A 25,514-nucleotide genomic window follows, 5' to 3' on the forward strand; every position below is an offset into this window, starting at 1 on the left:
CATCGCCACTCTAACGCCACCACCCTGCCATGAGAGAGAATGTGGAGCGGAGAGAGGAAAGAAAATAATAATAATAATAATTTGGCTCACCGGCATGTTGACCCGACACCTCGAGAGTATATCTGAGGTGAGTTTATTAATGACCTGCTATGGTAGTACACCTGTGATTGCCAATAAATTTGTTGGTAGAGCGCCTATAGCCAGTTGTAGGGGAAGTTTTTGGGCGATATGTTGAAGATGCTCTTACTGAAACCCTCAATGTCTCAATCCATCGGCTAGAATTTATGGATTCTATGATTAAACAAATTCTAAAGTGGTTAGATAACAATTTTTTCACTTACTCTTTTTTAAACACCTAACATATTAATTAATAATAATTTTTTTCAGTTGTCCATTACAGTAGCCACCAGGTAGGTTGGAAGACTAATCACTAGTAAACCATCAGAACGATTATCAACGCAAAATTTTGAACGGTGGAACATTATTCATGTGCCTTCGCCAGTCGGGCGACTGTCGCTTTGGCTGTCGCATCTGCCATATCCTCGCGCTCCAACTATTCGACGGCGAGCCAGAGGGCTTTGGCATTTTTGCAGGGGAGCCGCCGCACGTTGGTCTACGGAGATGTGGGGGAGCAACGGAGGACTGTCGCGAGGAGCTGGTCCTTCGGATCCGCAGGCGTGCCCGCAAGCCCGGCGGCAGCCATCGCCTGTCGCTCGCGCCTCGGATTCGGGAATCCGCGTCCTCGCTGATGCCAGCGCCGACACGAGGACCCAGCGATGTCCGGAGACTTTGTCCAAAGAAGGTAGAGAAGGCAGAGAGGGGTGCGGAGCTGTGCGGACACGACGCTCCAGCACCGTCCTCTGGATTTTTTGTCCAAAAGGACCCCCTGCCAAACGCTATTGTCAAAAAGGACTATCTGCAGATAAAATTGTCAAAAAGGACCCCCACACTAGTGGCGGCAGGCGCGGCAGGCGACACGTGGCACCTGCCGCCACGCCAGGAGGCGGCGGGCCCTGCCGCCACCGCAGGAGGCGACCGCGCGGTGCACAACGGATTCGGCACAGTGCGACGTAACGGGCGAGGCCAGGTGGGCCACGCCGCCACTGACTGAGGCGGCCGCTGCTGCCCATGCCGCGCCCAGGCCGACAGCAGCATCTTCACGGAATGCGAGGCGCGGGCCCGGCCGCCACCGGGTGAGGCGGCAGCGCGCATGCGGCCCGACAGCCCCTGACGGCGCTGATTTCTATGACAGCGACCTAACGGCGCTAATTTCGACGGCCTGCTGCAGCGCGTGATTTCCGCAGATGCTTTGTAAATTGGAATCTGATTCCCGCAGCCTGCCTGCGTGATTTCCGCTTCTTGCCGACACCCGAGAGCGGTGTAGTTGCTGTGTGTGATGAGACACCGCGATGCTAGAATCCGAGGCTGCGGTGGGTGAGTGTACCTCGTTCTGCCGACAATACAATGCTCCTCCTCTTTATATACGCACAACCGCGGGTGCGCATACACTCTCTCGAATATCTCTCATTGCCTTCACTGCCTCTCTGCTCTGTCTAAGTCTACAAGAATACACAGAAGGAAATACTTGGTAGCCATTTTCACTCGTGATTTTGGCTGATTTAGAGTTGGTTTTTGAATATGGTGAAGTTGAAGAAAAGATAGATTAAGGTAAGATCTATCCATTTTTGTTGGTTTTGTTTGCATGCATGATGTTTTTGTTCTGTTTGATTAGTTCCTAAGTGTGTACTCTATGTTGTTTTAGGCATTATTTCAGCACTTGGAGAAGTCATTTTGAGTTTCTGGAGTAGGATTTGCCGTGCTAAGTGAAGTACGAAGGGGGAGATCAAGGTATGAGCTTTGCAATACATAGATTTTTTTGTGATGCACGGTGGTAATTAGTTAGTCATTTAGCTCATCATTAGCTATGTGATGTTAGTGCTTAGAGGTTAGGAAAAAATTCAAACGACGGATACAACATTTAAACTATTTTTTTGATAAGAGTAGGTTGAAGATGTTGTATCAATGTTAGTTGCGTACATTTGTATTGACATGCGAGAAGCTCTTAATACGGTAATTAAGAAAAAAAATTATATGTTCATTACATGTGGTATGCTATTTCATGTGGTATGTTTATTAATAAGTCTATGGTTAGGAAACCGTAGGTCTACTTTGTTATGTCACAATAATCTAAATTTTATATGTTAAGATTAGGTGGTAATGTACTTAATGATATATGTAATTAGGTAAAATAATTCATCTTAGTAGCAAACAAGGAGGAGATGACGTGATTGAAGAAATTGTGTTATCATCTTCGCTATCCCTTTTGAGATGATGACCACATACATGCAGGTGCTATTTTCATACTTTTGATAGCAGAAAGAAAAATCCGTGTTTAATATTGATGTTCATGTGATAATAGGTTGACTCCGTTCATATATTACTGGTGACGGATATTTATTCGAACTATTTGGACGCTTAATTGCATTTGCAAGCACATCCATATTGAACCTAAGGTATAAAATGACGCCGTAATTTTGTTAATATTTTTTATATTGATGTACTGTCATGCCGCTGCAAATATTATTATTTGTAAATAAATGAATTTTATCGTATGATATGAAAAACATTATATCATGCCGGAAGAAATTAGATATTTTACTCATATGATATTAAAATGTTATTATCGTAATATTATGTTTAGTGGTTGTTTGGATAGCGAGTACTTACCCTCAGTTTTGCCATAACCTGCTGTAAGAAAATTATGTAGAAAACCATATTTTACTAATAGTCGTTTCTCCAGAAGCTATGTTTTTGCATGTTACGAGAACTATTTTAGGATATTTTTGGGGTAGTTAGAGAAAAGCAAACAGAGTTTAAGTTTGTTACGCTCGTAGACAAGTTTGAGAAAAATAGATGTTTAAATACCCGTTAACCAAACAACCCCTTAAAGTCTAAGCAAATGATTCTAAAAACAAACTGAATAATTATAACGAAAATACGGTTATTATTTTAGTCGTAAGATATGTAAATGTTGTCATCGTTACTAAATATTCAGTTACTAATTATTTGAAATGTAAACATGTATGTTGGTTAGGTACTATGGAAAATTTAGTAGTGTACTATGGGAACGTCTTACGCGACGGTCCATTCGGGGTGGATGTGTCCTTGTGCGAGTCGACTACAGTTGTGGTGAGAGACATGGTCAACGTGGGTTACGCAGCTGTTAGAAGGTGCATCCGAGCGGTGTTTGGCCCAGTGATGCAGGAAAAAAAATGACAATGGAGGCCTTCGTCGTTGACGGAGGAAATGATGGGACAGTTGCCCGTTGGGGTTTGCGGCCCGTCACAGGTGATCGGTCGTGGGGGTCGTACATGAGGTTTGCAAGCAATCCCAATAACTCAATGTATGGTCAGCCGATGGTGTATGTGGAGTTCATTTCAGTCACTGATGTTGCTGGATGCAGTAGCAGGGGTGGTGAGGTCGAGTTGGCCATCACATCAGCCCCTAGCATCGGCCCATCGGAACCGACGGGCGGCCAGCCTGTGTATGACACAGGATATTGGTCGGCGGCAGTTGACATGAGCGAACACGTGGAGGGATTACCGGAGGCGCTAGATGATGATGATCATTCTTCTGCGTCTTCGGAGTCAAGCGGAGAAGAAGATATTCCTCCTCAAAGGGCAGTCGCGGCGGCACTGCAACCTGGGTTTTTACAGGATATGAGCATCACCAACGAATTTCACTCTGCTTCTGGCCTAGGAGCGGGAAGCCTGGAGGTTGGGCAAGTTTTCCCAGATAAGAAGTCTGCTTACCAGGCAATGGGTAGCTATGCAATCGGCATCCACCGTCAGCATAGAGTGAAGCAGTCTGATAAAAAGGAGTTGAAGGTCATATGCATCCACACCGCGAAAGGTTGCCGCGGAAGAGTTCTCGCTAGACTGAAGCCTGGGGTATGTCAGTCATGGCATATCACAAAAATAGTGGAGCATACCTGTGAGCAAACTGGGACTCTTTCAGATCACTGCAATGTGACAGCAAAATTTGTGGCACAGACGATGGAAACAATTGTGCAGGGAAGTCTCAACATTAGTGTTAGGGCTCTGCAAAAAGATGCAGAGGATCTAATTGGATTCCCTGTTAGCTACAGCAAGGCTAGGCGTGTGAAGGAAAATATATTCAAGAACTTATATGGTACCTATGAGGAGGCATATTCTTATGCCCCTAGAATGCTTCATCAAATAGCAAGTGCTAATAGGGGGACTCAAGTTTGGCGGAGAGAACGTCCAAACCCAATGAACCCGGGTGAGCTAATCCTGGACCGCTTATTCTGGGCATTCGCCCAGACTATACAAGCCTTCAGGCACTGCCGCCCGGTATTATCTGTTGATGGTACCTTTCTCACTGGAAAGTACAAGGGCACACTATTGGTGGCGATTGCAGCGGATGCAAATAATCAGTTTCTTCCTATTGCATATGCATTGGTCGAGAGCGAGAACAAAGATAGCTGGTTGTGGTTCCTGAGCTGCGTGAAGATTGGTGTCGTGAAAGAGCGTAAAGGTGTTTGCATCATTTCTGATCGCAACACTGGATTATTAAGCGCTCTTGAAATAATTAAGGCATCGTAAGAAGAGTGGGGCTGGCCCGATCTAGAGGGAAGGTGGTGCATGAGGCATTTGGCAGCAAACTTTTACTCCAAATTCAAAAACAAGGATTGGTTCAAGTTATTCAAGAGGATGTGCATGCAAAAAACTGAAGCCAAAATGAATGCGATATGGGCAGGTATCAATGGTGAGATCGACCGCGCGGCCTTGCCGCAGAGAGAAGACCAGAGGGGTCGTAGGACGGCCATAAATTTGAGCCAGTGGATCACCGAGAATTGCCCTCATTTGGAGAAGTGGGCGCAGGCTCACGACACCGGGGCTCGGTATGGAATAATGACCAGCAACATGTCAAAGGTGTACAATGGTGTTCTTAAAGGGGTGCGAGCACTGCCTATCACAGCCCTAATTGAAGAAACTTGGAACCGGACCCTGTCATACTTTGCAGACAGGGTCACCGTCGCCAAAGCACAAGTTGAATTGAACAAGCCATGGTCCGAAAAGATGCAAAGACATCTGGACGAGAAAGCAAAGAAGTCCCAAAGTCATGGCTGCAGGAAAGTGGACGCACTTAGGAATAACTGGGAGGTCAATGTGCGAGCCAAGTACGTTAAGGGTCACCACAGAGGATCAAAAAAGCAAGCTGTCACCCTTGGCTCAACCTCCTGTGAGTGCACTTGTAACAAGCCCAAGCTTGAGGGCTACCCTTGTAGTCATGTGCTCCGGGCGGCTGCTGTTCAAAAAATCAGCGTCGAGCAATACATATCGTCGTACTTCAACATGTACAATCTGTACAACACTTGGAACGGTGAGTTCTGGGCTTGGGGCATTGATATGAACTACAAAATGTTGTGGCCAGATGGGCCGAAATGGGTTCCGAACACCGACTTGATGAGAACCACAAAGGGACGACGTCAGTCTAGGCATCATCGCAATGACATGGACCATAGCCAGATGGGAGAACTAAGGCGATGCCGCGTTTGCAGGTGTCCTGGACATTCACGCAAAGACTGCCCGTATCGAGCCAACAACAACGCATGATGTTGATATATATGTACTCGCCATGTCTATTTATATTTCTACCCGTTATGTGTACTTATATTAAATTTAAATTGATTCTCTTTGTATTATTGTACTCCTGATGTTAACTTTAGATAATTAATGTAAATTGTATCTCTTTGTATTTTTTAAGTTAATTTTGATTTGCATTTATATTTCTGTCTTCCTCGTAATTTATATTTGTATGTTTGTGTGCAGGTTATGGGTGAAGTGCCAGTGCTTTTGCAGGGGCCCCATGACGCCGGCCACCGTTGCCACCTATTTTTGAAACCAAATAGTAAGCATGATTATCGGCCTTTCAGACTTCGAACCATAAAGAAAACATGGCCAATACACAATCAATTCCTTGTTCACCTTGACGCTTACGGACTACAAGGTTTTGCTAGGCTCACATCATGCAACTACCAAGTACGTTCGGACCCATCCCTTTTGACATCCCTCGTTGACCGGTGGAGACCTGAAACCCACACCTTTCACTTTCGTTTTGGGGAGCTTACACCTACACTAAAAGATGTTTCTATGATCACTGCTCTACCAATTAGAGGTGAGCCGGTAGTCTCTCCACGAGTGTCTCCATCTTGGGCATTAGATATAGCAGCCCGTCTTGGGATGGAAATGCCAGAATCACAATGTTCTGGTAACCCTCGGGGCATCCCACTCGTCTGGCTTCGTGATAACTTTCTTAATTTTTCTAGCTTCGCCAATGAGGAGACGAGAAAAAGACATCTGTTTGCGTATTTGTTGTGGCTCCTCGGGAATCTATTTACAAATTCACATGGGGACGTTGTTGTCCCTGGTCTCATCTACATTGCAGAGAATATGGTAGATGAACCTTTACCCGAGCAGCCAAAATACAGCTTCGGTTCTGCCATGCTATCTCATACATACAGAGGATTGTGTGATGCCACGCAAAAAACCTCTTTCGCACAAAAAGCTCTATTACTTTGTGTCGCCTATGAGTTTCTACAGTTGTGGTCCTGGGAATACCTCCCTATAGGACGACCTTGTATAGTACAACCCATATACCCATACGACTTTAGCGAGGGTGCTTGCGCAACTATGGCCACCAGGTGGACAAAGGCACGGAAACGTTGGTCTCCAGATATTGCGAAAAATTGTTACCCTATGTACCACCAGCAGTTTGAGATACTTGATGAGGCAGAAGTCACATGGAACCCGTGGACTCAGGACCAGCTAAAAATGGTCTTTGATGCTCGACACTTCACACCAGGCATGTTGACCGATAGTGCATTCTGGCTGACTCGCTGCAACTTATTGTTTCTGTGGTGTGTTGAGCCTTACAACCCAGAGCGTGTAATGAGACAGTTCGGTCTCTATCAAGAAATTCCACCACCTTTTCCCAGACGTATCGACGAGGAAACACATAAGTAAGATGTGACATCCCTAAATAGTTAGTGTCATTTTTAATTTACTAAACTCACACTTTGTTACATAATTTGCAGGCTAACCAATATGGGCAGGGGTTGGAGTTTATACGATTGGAGGGAAGAGAACATTGAATGGGTACACAAGTGGGAAAATAAAGCGCTAGCAGATATAGTGCATCAACTTAGGTATATTTTATGTACATTATTTTTTTACGATGATCATACGATGCGTGAAGATGCTTTGCTTTCATCACAACGGTTTATGTAATTATTTAATTTTGTAGACCGTACGATGGAAGTACAAATCAAGCGTACAAGTAGTGGTACTGCATGAACACACGTGCTAGCCTGGCCAGTCAGCCAGCTAATATACCAACACATCTCACACAAGAGGAGCAGGCGCGGAGACATGTTGAGCTGCATACAGCTTACTATCGTGACCAGATGGTAATCACTTGTAACTTTTTTAGGTCCATCATTTCATAATCATTTGAACTAAATAACATCCAAATATTGTTCAGCTTGAAAATGTCAACGAAGTAGGGCAGATGGCTACGGATAGCATGCCGGCCCAGGGCCCATATCGCAAGACATTCCAGAAACTTTTGCAACAATTCAAGTTCAGATGCGGTAGAGGCGACGACGTTGTCACTGGAGCATACATGCCGGTAGCGAGGTCAGCCAGACCGAGTGCGGCGCAGTCGTCCAGACTGAGTGCGGCGCAGTCGTCCAGACCGAGCGAGGCGCGTACGAGCCATGAGCAATGGGGGGAGGGTCCGAGTACTAGAACGACATTGCCACGACATGACTCATCTCTGCCACTGCATCGCTCTTCTTCGATGCAGCTACGTCAGGGGCAGACATCTCAGGGGCATGGCACGGGCTTGGATTCGATGCCTGAGCAGTTTCTTTCCCCTAACCCATATGCGTACACAGGATATGATGCATACACCCAAGGTGAGGGATCTCAGCCGTATCTCTCCACGCGAGGGATCCCCATGCCCGAGGAGACTCGTGTACCAGCTTTAAACCAGCACCACGTACAATGGCCAGACAGTATAGGAGAGGGATATGCTTAGGTAGTCATGTTTACATTTCAATGCATTTACAATGATATCATATATTATCCTCTAACAGTTTGTTTAAAATGTTTCTATGTGCAGGACACACCTGATGTTAATTGGGGCGATGAGAACACCCAATGCGGCGTCAACACAGGCCTCCGGGGAGCATCACATGATCATGGCGTCAACACAGGCCTCCGGGGAACATCACATGATCTTGGCGACCCGGTTACATCATTAGTTACAGAGTTTTTCGGAGGGGACGTTATTGGCCCATCTTTTATCCCCGCGGAGTCACAACCATACGCCTACAATTACGCTTCAGGTTCGCAACAAGGATTCGCGACTCCACCACCTACACAGGACTCGCAGACACATGAAGCCAAATTGGAGTACGGCCGCGGTCTTCGTGTGACCCGGCCACGTAATCGCTTGTCGCCTTCCGGTCGTAAGGAAAGGCCAGGTGGTCGTCGTAAAGTAGGGTGATTCATCTATGCACGTGCGCGACCCATTGTACCGTTTAATTCAGATGTACTTGCATTATTAGTTTGTACTCTCTTATTGTAAGGCATTATGTTCTATCTTAATTTTATTTTATAGTTGTTGCACGATGTTCGATAATTAGTGGAGGGAAAGAAAATGCCACTACTTTATTCTAAAACTATATATTTTTTCCATCACGACAAGGTACAACTGAAAATAAGATACAACACGACAAGGTACAACTGAAAATAAGATACATCGTAGAATTTCAATAAAGCTACATTTAACTACTGAAATGAAGCTACATTAAACTGCAGAAATAAAGATACAAATGATTGCGAAATTTAAAATACTACCACAGGAATCTATTGAGTCCAACGTGGATATTTTCCTTTTCCATCGCCACCTTCTTCTGCTGCCTTGGCCTGACGAGCCCTTTCTTTCTTTCTCTGCCTCTCCGCCTCACGAGCCTCCTTTCGCTGTCGTTCCTGCTCCTCCATGCGACGAGCCTCTTCCCTGTTTTTCTTTCCTAAATCCTGAAAAAACCGGTGTTGCTCCGCATAGTATTCTTTTAACTCTCTCTCTTGCTCTGCTTTCTCCTCAGCTTCCGCCTTCTCGCGTCGCTCTTCCGCATAGAAACTATTCCACGCACGGCGACTTCTTTCACGAATCTCGGTCACTGCCCAAGCCGGCATCTCCGTGTCAATCCAACGATAGTACATGCACAGAGGCGGAGGAGACTACAACGAAAAACCAGAATGTTATTAAAGAATCTATCAAAATACCAACAATATCTATTTGTGATGGTTAAAGCATACCGGAGGCTTGTCGTACTCTGAAATAGCTATGGGTGGATCTTCCTCATAATTGGCGCACATGAAAAACTTTATGCCCAACCAATCTGAAAAATCCGTAACCTCCTTCACCTTGCAAAGATCGCCACACCAACACCGCAGGACTGCCACCCCCGGAGGCAAACTTGCATTCTTCATTTTCCTCGGCCTAATGCTTTGATCCGAGCAAGGCAAACTCATACCGACTGAAAAAATGTGTTACACACTTTGCGCAGTGGCGATTTCAAGGATGGCTGGATGAGAGCCTCGGTGTCTCCTTTTATAAGCCCAGACGATAAATAATGGCGAGAAAATTAAGCGGTAAATTTTAGGATCCCTGTAGTGTCGGCACAACAGCTTCCCGCAGTATTGGATTCCCGCAGCGAGTGACTGATGCCGTCGCATCCGCTCAAGCAATAGCCAGAGCGATTCTCACAGTGCGGTCCTATCCGCTGAGGCAAAAGAAGCTAAAGCAGGACTGATTCTTGGGCGAAAGAAGCATCAGCGTGCATTTTCCCGCTCGTGGGAATCACCGCCGTCAGCGTCGCTGTTGCACATGGGAATCAGCGCCATCTGCAACAGGAAAATGCGTCGGGCGTGAAGAAAGATGCCGCCTCCTCCGATGGCGGCCTGGCCCACGCCTCGGCCAGCGCGCAGCTGAGGCTGTCGGACGGGGAGCGACAGCGGCAGAGCTCGCCGCCTCACCTAGTGGCGGTCGGGCCCACCGTTCCTGGCCCGTTCCGTCCCAGCTACTGCACTGTGCAAGAACCCGTTGTGCACCGCGCGGCCGCCTCCTGCGGTGGCGGCAGGGCCCGCCGCCTCGTGGTGTGGCGGCAGGTGACACGTGTCACCTGCCACGCTTGCCGCCACTAGAGAGGGGGTCTTTTTTGACAATTTTATCCGTAGGTAGTCTTTTTTGTCAATAGCGTTCGGCAGGGGGTCCTTTTGGACAAAAAATCCCATCCTCTGTACTACAGTGTCAGACAACGGGAGATGTCACGGCGTAAGAGCTTCCGATGGCACTCTGGTCCAGCCGTGATTGGCACAACACAAGGTGGAGGGCGAGCTTCTCCACCTGGTCCGGCTCCATGTTTTGCATCAGCGACTCCCAATCGTCGTTGGTGCCGGATCCATCACCGGACGTTGTGCTGCCGCTGCCGCCCACCATGGATTGTAAGGGAACGAGATGGAGAGAGGAGGAGACGAAGAGAAATGAAGTGGACAATGAGCTTTGACTCCGGTCTAGGGTTCGTCTGGATTGGGATAAATGCGAGGTCAAGATTGGTTAGGGTGAACCGATCCGACACGATAGACGTGTCTGAGTATGTGCGTGCCTCCACATACCCATTTTGAATTTAGGCTTGGTTTGAGGGGTGCCGATCAATTTAGACGACTGCGATCGATTTGAAGAGATCAAACTGTATCATGATTTTGTGACCGGGCTTTGAGTGGGTGGTGTCGTCGGCTCGGTCAGTTTGGGGCGCGGGGTTGTAGTTCGTCTCAGTCTGTGTAAGCACCCTCTAACACACAACGATCGTAAATTATGGGCAGCATGCACATGTGACATGTACTACCCCGGCAGATCAATGATGGTACATTGAAGAAAACGAGAGTGAAACTTGCACCAATGGATCCCATCTCATCTCAGGTAATAAAAAAAGTTACTAAGCTGGATAAGACAAAGAAAAAAATTCCAAAATCTTTACCACCGTCGAAGGAAAGAAATGGAAAACCCAATCACGAGATCAACCCCAGGAAGCCGGTGGCAGGTCCCTCTCCCATGGCCCACGTGGTTCACTCCCGGCCAAACGGCTACCTCCCTTTCCGTCCCCTCCTCATGCTCTCGCCCCGCCCAGCCGAATCAAACCTCAGCCGTCCGATCCGGCATCCCACGGCTGGCTCCCACCGACCGTTGCCCCACTCGAAGCGCTCGCACGTCAGAGCCGACTCACACCCCGACCCGACCGTTGGGCTCGCCGTTTTCGAAACCGGAGACGGAATCGAGGGGAATAAATAACGCCCCGCCGGCGACCACCTCTGCCATCGCTCAGATCCTCCTCCCGGTCCCCGAGGCCCCAATCGATTGCTCAATCCTTCCTCTCCACCGCCCCACCTTCAGATTCTGAGATCTCGCTATAATTTCGACCACCCTTCTTTCCCCTTTCTTTGAGCGCGAGGAATCGGCTTGAGCTGCTCAGCGCCCTGCTTGCTGCTGGTTCTTGAGCTGGGCTTCCTGCTTCTTTGATCGTTTGGCATTTTGAGCTGATTTGGAGGAGGCGGAGGTGATTCGGTGGAGGGATGTCGCGGCGGCTGTCGTTGCCGGCGAGCTCGCCGGTGACGGTGACCGTGTCGCCGAAGAGAGGGAATGGTGCTGGCGGCGGGAGCCCCGGGGATGGGGTCGTGAGGAGGGGGTCCGGGCTCACCAGCCCCGTGCCCAGGCACTCCATCGGCTCCTCCACCGCCACGCTGCAGGTCTCGCCGGTGCGCCGGAGCGGGGGGAGCCGGTACGCGTCGAGGGACGGCGCCGACGCGAGCGCCGAGTTCGTGCACTACACCGTGCACATCCCGCCCACGCCGGACAGGAACACGGCGTCCGCGTCCACGGACGCGCCCGCGGCCGAGGAGGAGGGGGAGGTGCTGCCGCAGAGGAGCTACGTCTCCGGCACCATCTTCACCGGCGGCCTCAACTGCGCCACGCGCGCCCACGTGCTCAGCAACTCCGCCGACGGCGCCCGGCCGGCCGCCTCCGTCAACATGTCCTGCAAGATGCGCGGCTGCGACATGCCGGCGTTCCTCAACGCCGGCCGCGGCGGCCACCCGCCCTGTGACTGCGGCTTCATGATCTGCGAGGAGTGCTACATGGACTGCGTCGCGGCCACCGGCAACTGCCCGGGCTGCAAGGAGGCGTACTCCGCGGGCAGCGACACCGACGACTCCGTCGACGAGGACGACGACGACGCCATCTCCTCGTCGGAGGAGAGGGACCAGATGCCCATGACATCCGTGTCCAAGCGCTTCTCCATGGTTCACTCCATCAAGATGCCCATGCCCAGCTGCAACGGCAACGGCGGCGGCAAGCCGGCCGACTTCGACCACGCCCGGTGGCTCTTCGAGACCAAGGGCACCTACGGGTACGGCAACGCCCTATGGCCCAAGAACGAGCACGGCGGCGGCAGCACCGCTGGAGCCACCACCGGATTCGTCGGCATCGAGGAGCCGCCCAACTTCGGTGCCCGCTGCCGCCGGCCACTGACGAGGAAGACCAGCGTCTCTCAGGCCATCCTCAGCCCATACAGGTACCAATTCTTCCTGTAAAAACAATTGATTTTGGCTCCCTCGCACTCGCACGCTTGCAGCTGCTTAACTTGTCGCTTCTTCCTCTGCTCTGTGCAGGATGCTGATCGCGATCCGGCTGGTGGCGCTGGGGTTCTTCCTGGCGTGGCGCATCCGGCACCCCAATCCGGACGCCATGTGGCTGTGGGCGCTGTCGGTGACGTGCGAGGTGTGGTTCGCCTTCTCATGGCTGCTCGACAGCCTCCCCAAGCTCTGCCCCGTCAACCGCTCCTGCGACCTCGACGTCCTCGCCGACCGCTTCGAGTTGCCCACCGCCCGCAACCCCAAGGGCCGCTCCGACCTCCCCGGCATCGACGTTTTCGTCTCCACCGCTGACCCGGAGAAGGAGCCGCCGCTTGTCACCGCAAACACCATCCTCTCCATCCTCGCCGCCGACTACCCGGTCGAGAAGCTCGCCTGCTACCTCTCCGACGACGGCGGCGCGCTCCTCACCTTCGAAGCGCTCGCCGAGACCGCCAGCTTCGCGCGCACGTGGGTGCCGTTCTGCCGGAAGCACGGCGTCGAGCCGCGCTGCCCGGAGTCATACTTCGGCCAGAAGCGGGATTTCCTCAAGAACAAGGTGCGGCTGGACTTCGTCCGCGAGAGGAGGAAGGTGAAGCGGGAGTACGACGAGTTCAAGGTGCGGGTCAACTCGCTGACGGAGGCCATCCGCCGGCGCTCCGACGCGTACAATGCCGGCGAGGAGCTGCGAGCAAGAAGGCGCCTGCAAGAGGAGGCCGTGGCTGCCGGTGGTGCGCTGGGAGCAGCTCCGTTGGCAGAGACTGGGGCAGTGAAGGCGACATGGATGTCTGACGGCTCCCAGTGGCCCGGCACTTGGCTCACCGGTGCGACGGATCACGCGCGCGGCGACCACGCTGGCATCATTCAGGTGATTTATCGATCAAATCCATACTTGTTGCAGCTGACACAAATCCTTTCAAAATGCTTGTTCAATCGATTCGAAATGCTCATGTATCTTCTCCAATTAATTGATGAACGCGCAGGCAATGCTTGCGCCACCGACGTCGGAGCCAGTCCTTGGCGGTGAGCCGGCAGAGTCCGGTGCGCTGATCGACACGACGGGCGTGGACATCCGGCTGCCGATGCTGGTGTACGTTTCGCGCGAGAAGAGGCCCGGGTACGACCACAACAAGAAGGCCGGCGCCATGAACGCGCTGGTCAGGACGAGCGCCATCATGTCGAACGGGCCCTTCATCCTCAACCTGGACTGCGACCACTACGTGCACAACTCGGCGGCGCTCCGCGAAGGGATGTGCTACATGCTCGACCGCGGCGGCGACCGCGTCTGCTACGTGCAGTTCCCGCAGCGGTTCGAGGGCATCGACCCCAACGACCGGTACGCCAACCACAACCTCGTCTTCTTCGACGTCGCCATGCGCGCCATGGACGGGCTGCAGGGCCCCATGTACGTCGGCACGGGCTGCATCTTCCGCCGCACCGCTCTGTATGGGTTCAGCCCGCCGCGCGCCACCGAGCACCACGGCTGGCTCGGGAGGAAGAAGATCAAGCTGTTCCTGAGGAAGCCCACCATGGGGAAGAAGACGGACAGGGAGAGCGAGCACGAGTCTATGCTGCCGCCGATCGAGGACGACGACCACAACCAGCTCGGCGACATCGAGTCATCGGCGCTGATGCCGAAGCGGTTCGGCAGCTCGGCCACGTTCGTGTCGTCGATCCCCGTGGCAGAGTACCAGGGGAGGCTCCTGCAGGACATGCCGGGGGTGCACCAGGGCCGTCCAGCCGGTGCTCTCGCCGTGCCCCGCGAGCCGCTCGACGCGGCCACCGTCGGCGAGGCCATCAGCGTGATCTCGTGCTTCTACGAGGAGAAGACAGAGTGGGGGCGGCGCATCGGGTGGATCTACGGGTCGGTGACGGAGGACGTGGTGACCGGGTACCGGATGCACAACCGCGGCTGGCGGTCGGTGTACTGCGTGACCCGCCGCGACGCGTTCCGAGGCACCGCGCCCATCAACCTCACCGACCGGCTCCACCAGGTGCTCCGGTGGGCGACGGGGTCCGTGGAGATCTTCTTCTCCCGCAACAACGCATTGTTCGCCACCCGGCGGATGAAGCTGCTGCAGCGCGTGGCCTACTTCAACGTGGGCATGTACCCGTTCACCTCCATGTTCCTCATCGTCTACTGCGTGCTCCCCGCCGTCTCCCTCTTCACCGGCAAGTTCATCGTGCAGCACCTGAGCGCCACGTTCCTCGTCTTCCTGCTCATCATCACCATCACGCTGTGCCTGCTGGCGCTGCTGGAGATCAAGTGGTCCGGGATCACGCTGCACGAGTGGTGGCGCAACGAGCAGTTCTGGGTGATCGGGGGCACCAGCGCGCACCCGGCGGCAGTGCTGCAGGGCCTCCTCAAGGTGATCGCCGGCGTGGACATCTCCTTCACGCTCACGTCCAAGCCCGGCGGCGCGGACGACGGCGAGGAGGACACGTTCGCGGAGCTGTACGAGGTGCGGTGGAGCTTCCTGATGGTGCCCCCCGTGACCATCATGATGCTGAACGCGGTGGCGCTGGCGGTGGGGACGGCGAGGACGCTGTACAGCGAGTTCCCGCAGTGGAGCAAGCTGCTGGGCGGCGCCTTCTTCAGCTTCTGGGTGCTGTGCCACCTCTACCCCTTCGCCAAGGGGCTCCTGGGGCGCCGCGGCCGCGTGCCCACCATCGTCTTCGTCTGGTCCGGCCTCATCTGCATGATCGTGTCGCTGCTCTGGGTCTACATCAGCCCGCCTGCCGGTGCCAGGCCGGGCATCGGCGGCTTCAGCTTCCCGTAGTGGTGGCAGTTACCAAGTTCATCTGAAGAAGCTCGCATGAAGGAGCACTTGCTTCATGGAGTTCAGTTATTGTTAGTAGCTGTTTGATGGTGGATTCCTAGGCAGCTGAGCTCAACTGCTGATTTATCAAGATATTAAGACATGTTGTTCTAACTATTGTAACTGTATACTGTGATTGGGGGTGTACTGTCAGTGTCATGACATTGTTATTCATCTGGGTCAGTGAGCTAGAAATACTTGGAGTTCAGGTATTGTTGAACCATAATACTCTTGTCACATTTCCGGTGATTCAGAGCCATTGTGAACAACTTTGGTCACTTGTGAATTCTCAGAGTGATTCAGAGCCATTGTGAACAACTTTGGCCAAGCCAATCAGGATATGACCATATTCACGCAGAGCGGATGTGAGCAACTTTGTTCACTTATGAATTTGACACCCTGCGGTGTATACAAACAATGTCTTGCCTGAATTTGGCACACTGCGGTGTATAAAAAACTCAGAAGGTGTCACAAAACCAAATTGCTTGAATATTTATCTTTTATTAATGCTTGAAGCAACTTTCACACGAACAATTTACTATGTTGACCAGTCTGCCATGCTGTGATGTTGTTGTCTAATACAGAGCTGCCACCTAGGGACGAGACTTGCCTGCTCCCCCGGCGTGTGCCCATCTGTGCTCCCACGTACGTGGCTTGATTTAATTGGAACAAAATAAGACCCGGTCCCACCCCCTTAAAATCAGGGGGGAGGGGGAAGGAGATGATTAGATTCGAAAAAAAAGAAGAAAAAAGACAACCGTAGGATGAAGTGGGAGCACGGATAGGAGCATGAAAAGGGAGCAGGCAAGCCGGATCCGCCACCTAGGACCTAGGAGGATGGTGCGAGACTGCCAGAGTGTCCTGAATGTGGGATTTTGGTCGTATCGGTGACCTTTCTCCCCGTGAATGGCGTACAACTCTTGTCGCAACTCGATTTTGCCTGCTTTTGCGAGCATGGTCGTCAACTTGCATGGAATCTCATGTTATGACCGTGCATATGCTTGGTTCACGAAAAGTGGAGGTGACAACACATGCGTACTTGATTTGATGGTGCTTTTGAAGTATCTGGTCTCGAGCTCCGAGGAGAAACCCTAGGCCTGGCCCTAGTTGGTCATATCAGACAATGACGACGTTCTCTTCATCGTTACCTTGTTCAAGGCGTTGTTTGGAGCTTGTTTTAACATGATCTTTAGGGTGAAAGCCCACGGTCTGTTGCGGTGCAGCAACCAAGCAAAAAAAATTACATTACCAGGAGCCCAAGCTTTCCAGATGATTGATTTGAACCCAACTGCAAGCGGGGCTTGGTTGAATTGGTAGTGCTATGCAGAGCGGGCAGTATAGGAGTTGCTGCCTCCGGCCATCCATCTGATTTGATCCGGAGTTTGAGCTGAAATCACAACATCCGAAGTCTGAATTTTTTGCCGAAGCTGCAGAAAGTCGTTGGCGATCTCGAAGGTGTTGTCGTGTTGTATGTCTCAAATCCATTCGTCATTAACTAGGACCGATACCACCATTCTGTTCTTTCTTCTGGTGTGGTTGAAGAGGGTCGGGAAAACAGAGCAGAGGGGGGCCGGTCCAAGCCAGGAGCACTTCCAAAAACTCGTTGACTGACCGTTGCCGATGGTGATCTCGATGGCCTCGGCAAACAACTCTTGATCTCTAGGATTAGTAGAGAGAGGGAATGCCATCCACGGCCGTTGCGGCAGCTGCGGCAGCTGCCAGGACAGCCAAAACCAGTGGAGACTAAGAGCAGTGCTGAAGCGCTACAAGTCTGGGATGACCAGCCCCCCTTGTCTATCGGCGGACAGACTGAATTCCATGCCAATTTGCATTTACCACCGGCCAGCGAGTCCTCCTGTGCCCAAAGGAAATGGCGACATGTCTTATTGATCTCTTTTAGAATCATCTTCGACACCCGGAGCACCGTGAGGGCGAAGGTGGGTAGCGCAGAGAGAACTGCATGCACCAGCGCCCATACATGCGCGCCTACCAGATTCATCAATTTGCCCTTCCATCCAGCAAGGCGAGCTCGGATATGATCAATGATGAGTTGGAATTGAACTAAACACAGTCTTCTTGGGGAGATGGGCAGACCCAGATACGTTGTCGGAAAAGCAGTCGTCTACCCCTTGAACTCCTACAACACATCCGACAATGGCACATTCTCGCAATTTATTGGGACGACCGTTGATTTGTCTTGATTTAGCTTCAATCATGTTGCTTGCCCGAAGGAGATGAGTAAGTTGAGCAAGTTGTCCACCTCCTCCTTGACTGGATTTGCAAAGATAACTGCATCATCAGCATAAAGACTAATCCTCAAGCTCATTCCGCACCCTGGTAGGGGGGCAAGCACACCACGAGCACTAGCAACCTCCAACAGGCGATGAAGCAGGTCAATCGCCATGGTGAAGAGCAAGGGGGGGAGGGAGTCGCCTTGTCTCAACCCTTTGCCATGCTCGAAGGAGGGCCCAAAGATTCCATTCAATAGGCATGACGAAGAAGCAGAGTAAAATAACAATGCCATCCAATCCCTCCATTTCGAAGGAAAGCCCATATGCTGCATGAGATCGAGCATATATTCCCAGGAGACGGAGTCGAATGCTTTGGCAGTGTCCAGCTTGAAAAACAAGGCACTTTTCTTCTGACGATGCAACATTTTGACACAACTTTGCACGTATAGATAGCTATCGTGAATGCATTTACCCTTCTGAAATGCATTCTGCGCTAGAGAGATGATGTTGTTCAGAGCAGCAGCCAGTCTGGTCGAGAGGACCTTGGAGATGATTTCGCCACAGAGTGAATTAGGCTGATCGGTTTGTAATGACCCGGCTCGCTCGCACCATCTTTCTTAGGTAGAAGGGTGATGAGCGCCTTGTTGATCTCACAGAAATTCTGCCCTGCAAGCTGATAGAATTTATGAAACACAGCCATGATCTCCTCTTGGATGATTGGCCAGCAGGATTTGTAGATTTGTCCTGTGAAACCATCTCGGCCCAGCGCTTTTTCAGAGGGGGAGGCGACGATCGTAGCCCAAACTTCAGCTATGTAGAAGGGTGACAAAAGGCCATGATCATCAATCACTGGGATATTGAGAGCGTCCCAGTTGAGTGATTTCTCCCTGCGTTCCCGCTGACCAATCCCAGTGGCAAAGTGCTCATACATGGCCTTTTCTTTCTCTGCATGATCGGAGACCTCTCTGTTGTCCACTCTCAACGAGTGGATGAAGTTTTTCCTCCGTTGGGCTCTTGATGACCCACAAGTATAGGAGATCTATCATAGTCATTTCGATAAGTAAGAGTGTCGAACCCAACGAGGAGCAGAAGGAAATGATAAGCGGTTTCCAGCAAGGTATTCTCTGCAAGTACTGAAATAAGTGGTAACAAATAGTTTTGTGATAGGATAATTTGTAACGAGCAACAAGTAACAAAAGTAAATAAAGTGCAGCAAGGTGGCCCAATCATTTTTGTAGCAAAGGACAAGCCTGGACAAACTCTTATATAGAGAAAAGCGCTCCCGAGGACACATGGGAATATCGTCAAGCTAGTTTTCATCACGCTCATATGATTCGCGTTCGGTACTTTGATAATTTGGTATATGCGTGGACCGGTGCTTGGGTACTGCCCTTACTTGGACAAGCATCCCACTTATGATTAACCTCTATTGCAAGCATCCACAACTACAACAAAAGTATTAAGGTAAATCTAACCATAGTGTCGTGGAATTGTCACGGCAAATGTCCTCTTGCAAGGACTTTATCGTGGAGCCATCGCAACTAGGAAGCTTAAAGGGGTTAATCGGGACAAAGGACACGCGAGGTTTATACTAGTTCAGCCCCTTACGGTGAAGGAAGGCCTACGTATAGTTGGGTTGGAATTGCTTGAGGTTTCGATGACCAGGGAGCGAGATACGCTATGCCCGGTTCTCGATCTCTTGTTTCTTCTGTCCCTAAGCCGCCAGCGGGTCATCCCCTTATATACACGGGTCGACGCCCTACGGCTTACAGAGTCCCGGCCGACTCATAAACAGTGTCCGGCTCGGTGACTAGTTATTTCTACCTTACAATACAAGTCGCGCCCTCATGGCGGTTTATCACCATGGGCCCTAAATCGTCTGTGGGCCTTTAGACCCTTTACTGAACCGCCATCCTCACATCTTGGTCTTGGGCTTCAGATGGGCTTCTCTTTGCGTAACCCGGCCCCTCCTGGGCAGCTTACGTAAATAATTATATCCCCAACATTAGGCCCCAGATTGATTTGAACCGGTTCATGTCAATCTTTAAAAACCTTATAAACTAGCCCTTAGTCTTCTATTTTGCGCGGAAATTCTAACCCGCCGTGACGTCATCATCCAGATCCGGGTCAAATTTCTGTGACGTCATCTTCAATAAAATTCATATTTTAATCTGTCATATCCTCCAACGAATCTTTGCCTTTACTAACCATCCCGAGAATCGAGGCGCCGGGGCCGCTGGATAATGATGCTTTGGCTTCCTCGTTTCTTGCACCGTCTTGGTCGGCCCCTCCTTATAAATAGATGCGACCTAGGCCTTCTCCATTTCCTTCAGTCGTCTTCCTCCTCACACTTCTTCCTTTGCTGCTCAAGCTCCGCCGCCGCCGCCATCGAACTCCTCGTCTTCACCGACTCAGGCTGCTGCATCACCCTGATTCCGACCAGAAAACGACGGCGATCCTCCGCAGCTCTTCCGCATCTGTGAGTTCCTCTTTTCCCCTTTCTCAGATCTGTCTTGAAATCGTCTTGAGTTCGTCGGTGTTCATCACCGCCCGACGCAGACCTCCATTAATTTCACCTCCAATGCCTTTGTTTAGATTATAGAAACAACATAGAACTGCTGCGGAAAATATTCATGCTTATCCTGTATAAGAACAGATCTCATTTCCCTTGTTTTGGAAACCCTCCGCGAGTATATGAACTTCTCTGTACTGTTTTTAGGTCTAGAAATATTTTCTTTCTCAGAACCTTGTTTGATCCAAAATAATGATTGCAACTTGTGAAACCTGTTTGTTCCACACTTAACCAAAAAACTGCATCTGTTGACTCTGCTTTAGCCATAATAATTCATGTGATCGGTTTAAAATAATACCGGTTGTCAGCACCGCTTGCTTATGGCGACTTAAGAAAACCTTAATCATCTTTAGTACCTGCAGCTGCTAATCATTATCACATAGTTACCTGTATGTCATTAGGCCCCTTCTTAAGCTGCCATCTCAGATAACCCAATAATGCTTATTCTCCGGGTTATAATGAACCGGAAAATTTCCTTTATCTTGTTGTAGGCTTCAATTTACCCAGCGGCACCCAAAGCTGTTAAGCCTCCGATTACCTGCAACTGGGTCCCATCCATTGTTACAGAGAGCAAACTGTCCGAGTTTGTAAAGTCTGGCCATCTGCCCAAGAAGGATGTCATGTCTTATCGCGCTCCTGACCCGTCTGAAGAGAAACCTCAACCCAAGGAAGGGGAGGTGATCATTTTCACCGATCACATGAGCCGGGGATTTGCTCCTCCTGGTTCAAAATTCTCTAGAGACGTTTTGCACTTCTTTGACTTAAGACCTCAAGACATCGGGCCCAATTCGGTGTCAAATATCTGCAACTTTCAAGTTTTCTGTGAGGTCTACCTTGGAGAAGAACCCAGCCTACTTTTGTTCAGGGAGTTGTTCTATTTAAACCGGCAGAATGAACGCGCCAACGGACCCAGTCTAGAACTTGGTGGCATCTCGATTCAGCGACGAAGAGACTGCCTTTTCCCTTATGCTGAACTGCCGAGTCATCCAAAGGACTGGAACCAAACGTGGTTCTACTGCCAGGACACTTCTCCGGCTGGTGAAAACCCGCTGCCCGGCTTCCGTGCATTGCGCCTTGAACCTACTCACCCGCTGCCGGATAAGTTGACAGCTACTGAACGTCTGCCACTCACCCCCAAAATCAAGAAGATAAAAGCTCTTTTAGGGAATGACTTAGATGGCATTGACCTAGTCTGAGTCTGGGTTGCTTGGAGAATAATTCCGTTAAGCCGCCGCCCCGGCTTAATGTGTAATTATTCAGGCGAGAAAGATGACCCTCAGCGTCATAGCCCTGACGACTTACCAGATGACGTAGTGGAAGATACAACTCAGTCCTTGTTGAAGGAGGGCATAGTGAATAGTAACGCCTTCGGCTTACTACCTTTTTGCCAGAAGAACCCGGCCCCTGCAGTAAGTTTTCCAGTCGTCGGGTTATTATTATCTCTTTTTTTATCATGTTAGGCTGTATTCTTACGCATAACCCGTTATAACCTTTTACAGGAAAATGATAACTTCTGAAAAACCCAATATGATCATGAGGCAGCCAAGAAAGCCAGGGCGGCCAAGAGAGCCGAAAAGAAAACCACCAAGCCCACCACCTCAAGGAAGAGGAAGCCAAGAGCCTCTGAGCTGTTTCAGCTTGATGATACTGATGATAATGAGGAAGAGGTAACCTTTGAATTTCCCTTTCTCCTTTATCACTACCTTACTGATACTAACCTTCTTTCAGGAAGACACGGGCAACAGCCAACCCGTCGAGGAAGAGGTAATTATAATCTCCTCCGACTCCGAGCTTCAGCCGCGTCAGAAAATTCGAAGAGTAACCCGGAAAGTAAGATTTTCACATCCTTTGGCTTACCAAGATCCTGACTTTCTTTTGAAGCGACAGATTTATGAGAGCCGGAGGCAGACCCGGACCAGCAAAGACGCGGAACTCTCCTCCGGCTTACTTGATGTGACCAGGAAACGCCAGGCTGAGGTTACCTCTGATTCACACCTTCTTTTTCCTTTGGCGGGTTTCATTCATTATCCTCTCAATTCTTCTGACTCCAATTATCAGGATATTTCACCTTCCTCCGGTGAGTCTATGCAGTCCAACATGCCAGCCTTCAAAACTGCTCCCGGGTAATATAAACTTGTTGTACCTTATGCCTTTATTTTACTCATACTTTTCGTATTTAACCTGTCTACTTTTTCTGCAGTGTGCAAGTAAAGCCCAGCAAAAGGGCAAAAAAGAATAAGCCGCCCCAAGAGCCAGTTGTGACTGAACCAGAGCTGGGCACAACTGCTCCTGATGCCCCTGCTCACGAGCCGCCGCCTCAAACATCTCATGACGCTCCTATATCTTCCTCTGACCCGCCTACGGAGCAAATCTTCAACAAGTCTGGTAACCCGGAGGCTCCTAGCCCCGCCAAAGCAAGTGATCCAGAAGTTGAGATCCTCAAAACTCAGTTTGTTGAACCGGCACAGCCATCTATACTTGCCAAGTGCTCTAAAGAGGAGTTGGTAGAACGCCGAAAGGCCAAGCTGGACGTCACTGACTATACTCATTTGAGTATCGGAGAGATCGTCTCCGGCTATATCAATCAAGTACATAGCAGCCGTGACCTGGAAATTGACATGGTGAAGCAGATACAGCAGAAATCTGAGGTATGACTTATGCTAGCTTTCTTTAACCATACTTACTGTACCAGCCCCCAAGTCTATTGCTTATAAGTAAATATGCTGTAGACTTTTGAAAATTGCCTAGCACTGCTTATCCGGCTTAGGAAAAAGACTTTTAACCCGGTAACACTTGCGATACACATTAGCCCCCAAGTGCTAAACATATTTGCTTGCAAAGTGTTTGGGACTTTAATTTCCATGAACCGGAGTAGTAATTGAAAATTCTTCAGGATACATTAGCCCCCAAGTGCCAAATACCTTTGCTTGCAAAGTGCTTGGGACTTAACACTATTTACCATAATCTTGAGTGTTATCTGGTGCAATGCAGGTCATGATAAGTCAATTTGAATCAGAAATTGTTGACCTGAAGAACCGCGTGGCAGCCCAGGAGACTGAAACTCAAAAGGATAACTCCAAATTTGAATTCAGCGTCTCTGAGCAAGAGAAGCTGAAGCAAAATTTTGAATCGGAGAAGAAAATTTGGGCTGATGAAAAGGCCGCACTGGTGACCCAGGCCGAGACAGCAGAGGCATCGCTGGCAGAAGCAACGGCCGAACTGTCCGACTTAAAGCGCCAGATATCTCGAATGGTCTCCGCAATCTTTGGTGAGTGACTTACTCAAATCTTAAACACTGCAAAACTCCTTGAATGACCATTTCGGTTGTTTCCTCTGACTCACCTTATGCTTAATAACCCAGGCCCCAGGAGCACAAATCTCAAGCAGAACATGGTGATCAAGCTGAAGGCGGTTTATACTCTGGTGGAACTACTCTACACCGGGTCACAACGTGCCCTGGCCGTTGTGTCTTTATCAAATGATGTTCCCTATCTCCTGCAAGATGTGCTGAAGCGGCTTGCTGTGCTACCTCAGCGGATCCAAGAGTTAAGACAAGCATCTGCAAGAGCCGGAGCTATAGCCGCATTGAGCTGGGCCAAGGCGTGGCTTCTAGAACTAGACCCTACTAATATTGCTCTTGGGTATCCAAGTTTAAAGGAAGATGGCACCGTGTTTAATGATAAAGATTTCACCGCCTGTGTGAAAGATATACGTCCGGTGGCTACTCTTATTGGGAACGACACTGACCTCTCCAAGTGTTAGCTGGGTTATGACAAGGAGAATCAGAGAATCCCCACGCCGCATTATGACAACGTCAGCTTGATCCCTCCAACCCGTAAGCACACCTTTGCTCCTGAAGTCGACCCAACCGGTTTAATAGATGATGAAGCTGAGTTTGAGGCTTTGAGTGGCATTGACTGGGCCTCATCATCCTTCTAGGACAAAGCAGCCGGCGGAGAGGCGGAGAAGGATAACCCGGAGGCTTCAAATCAACCCCAAGAGTAGATTATCAGGCGCCACCTGCTTATGTAGTTGTAGAAAAACAATGCCGCATCATTCAGACTCGGAGAGTCTTGTAATAGAGTAAAAAATACCTTGAGTTTTGCTATGACTTTGCGTATGCTTATGGCCTTTAGTACTTGCATAAGCTGCCGTCACTATATACTTTATATGAATCTGTTGTGCCCTTTTCAGAAATACCTTGCATTGCCCTGTAGTGCTTACAGCTGTTTTTCCGGCTTATATAAACCAACCTCTGAGGGTAAACTTAACTCCTGAAAATTGGCACATACAAGTTCACCTGGTTCTTAACAACCTGATGTAACTAATATTAATTCTGGAAGATTGTAATGTATTCCATTGTACCTTCAAGAGGGTCACAAGATATCTAATGTTGGCACTTGTAAAATATGATGAACAAAATTCAAGGGTTTCTGATTCGAATACGATCAGTGACCCGTTCCAAAGGGGTTGAGCTAAGATTCGGATACGATCTGTTAGCCCCCAGTGGCTGTGGCGATGCCGATCAAGTGGGTATCGACAGCTATGTTCTCTTTGGTTCGAATACGACCTATGTTTGAACAGGAAGCCCCCAAGTGACCATAAGAGTTGTTTAATGACGCTGATTCGAATACGATCCACGTCAGACCCAAAAGGAGTTAAGCTATGATTCAGATATGATCAAGAAGCCCCCAAGTGGGTTTGGCAGTATGCCGATCAAGTGGGTATCGACAGCTATGTTCTCTTTGGTTCGAATACGACCTATGTTTGAACAGGAAGCCCCCAAGTGATCACGACTAGATTCAGATATGATCATAAGCCGGACCAAAGGAAAGCCGGATTCAGATATGATCCGCTTCTCCTTGGTCATCGCCACCACCTGACAAGGAAAACACATAAACCTTTTTGGGAGTGGAAAAAAGGATAGAGGTCCTGCTTTATTGCTTTATATAATATACATAGTATAAGTATATACACATTAGAGCCGACGGCTCAAGTATAATAAGGCCGAAGATGAGCGATATTCCACGGCCGACGGGTCTCCTCCTCCGACTTACGTGAGTCTTTGTGTTCCCGAACGTCGATAAGGTAGTATGATCCATTGTTCAGATTC

General features: G+C 49.9%; 1 protein-coding gene across 1 annotated transcript; it reads left to right on the forward strand.

The window, feature by feature from the left end:
• The first annotated feature begins 11,434 nt into the window (after positions 1-11,434).
• Positions 11,435-15,837, forward strand: LOC125508155 (cellulose synthase-like protein D4). The gene is made up of 3 exons (XM_048672760.1): positions 11,435-12,721; positions 12,819-13,647; positions 13,763-15,837. The coding sequence occupies exons 1-3, from the start codon at positions 11,724-11,726 to the stop codon at positions 15,557-15,559; spliced, it is 3,624 nt and encodes a 1,207-aa protein (XP_048528717.1). The 5' UTR covers positions 11,435-11,723; the 3' UTR covers positions 15,560-15,837.
• Positions 15,838-25,514: the final 9,677 nt, after the last annotated feature.

Source organism: Triticum urartu, chromosome 5 (genome assembly GCF_003073215.2).
Source record: "Triticum urartu cultivar G1812 chromosome 5, Tu2.1, whole genome shotgun sequence".
Lineage (NCBI taxonomy): Eukaryota > Viridiplantae > Streptophyta > Magnoliopsida > Poales > Poaceae > Triticum > Triticum urartu.

Bases quoted from the DNA above. Each gene is read 5' to 3' on its own strand.
- LOC125508155 (XM_048672760.1), top strand. From the start codon at position 11,724: ATGTCGCGGCGGCTGTCGTTGCCGGCGAGCTCGCCGGTGACGGTGACC. The intron at 12,722-12,818 runs GTACCAATTCTT...TGCTCTGTGCAG, and splicing joins GCCATCCTCAGCCCATACAG to GATGCTGATCGCGATCCGGC. The intron at 13,648-13,762 runs GTGATTTATCGA...ATGAACGCGCAG, and splicing joins ACCACGCTGGCATCATTCAG to GCAATGCTTGCGCCACCGAC.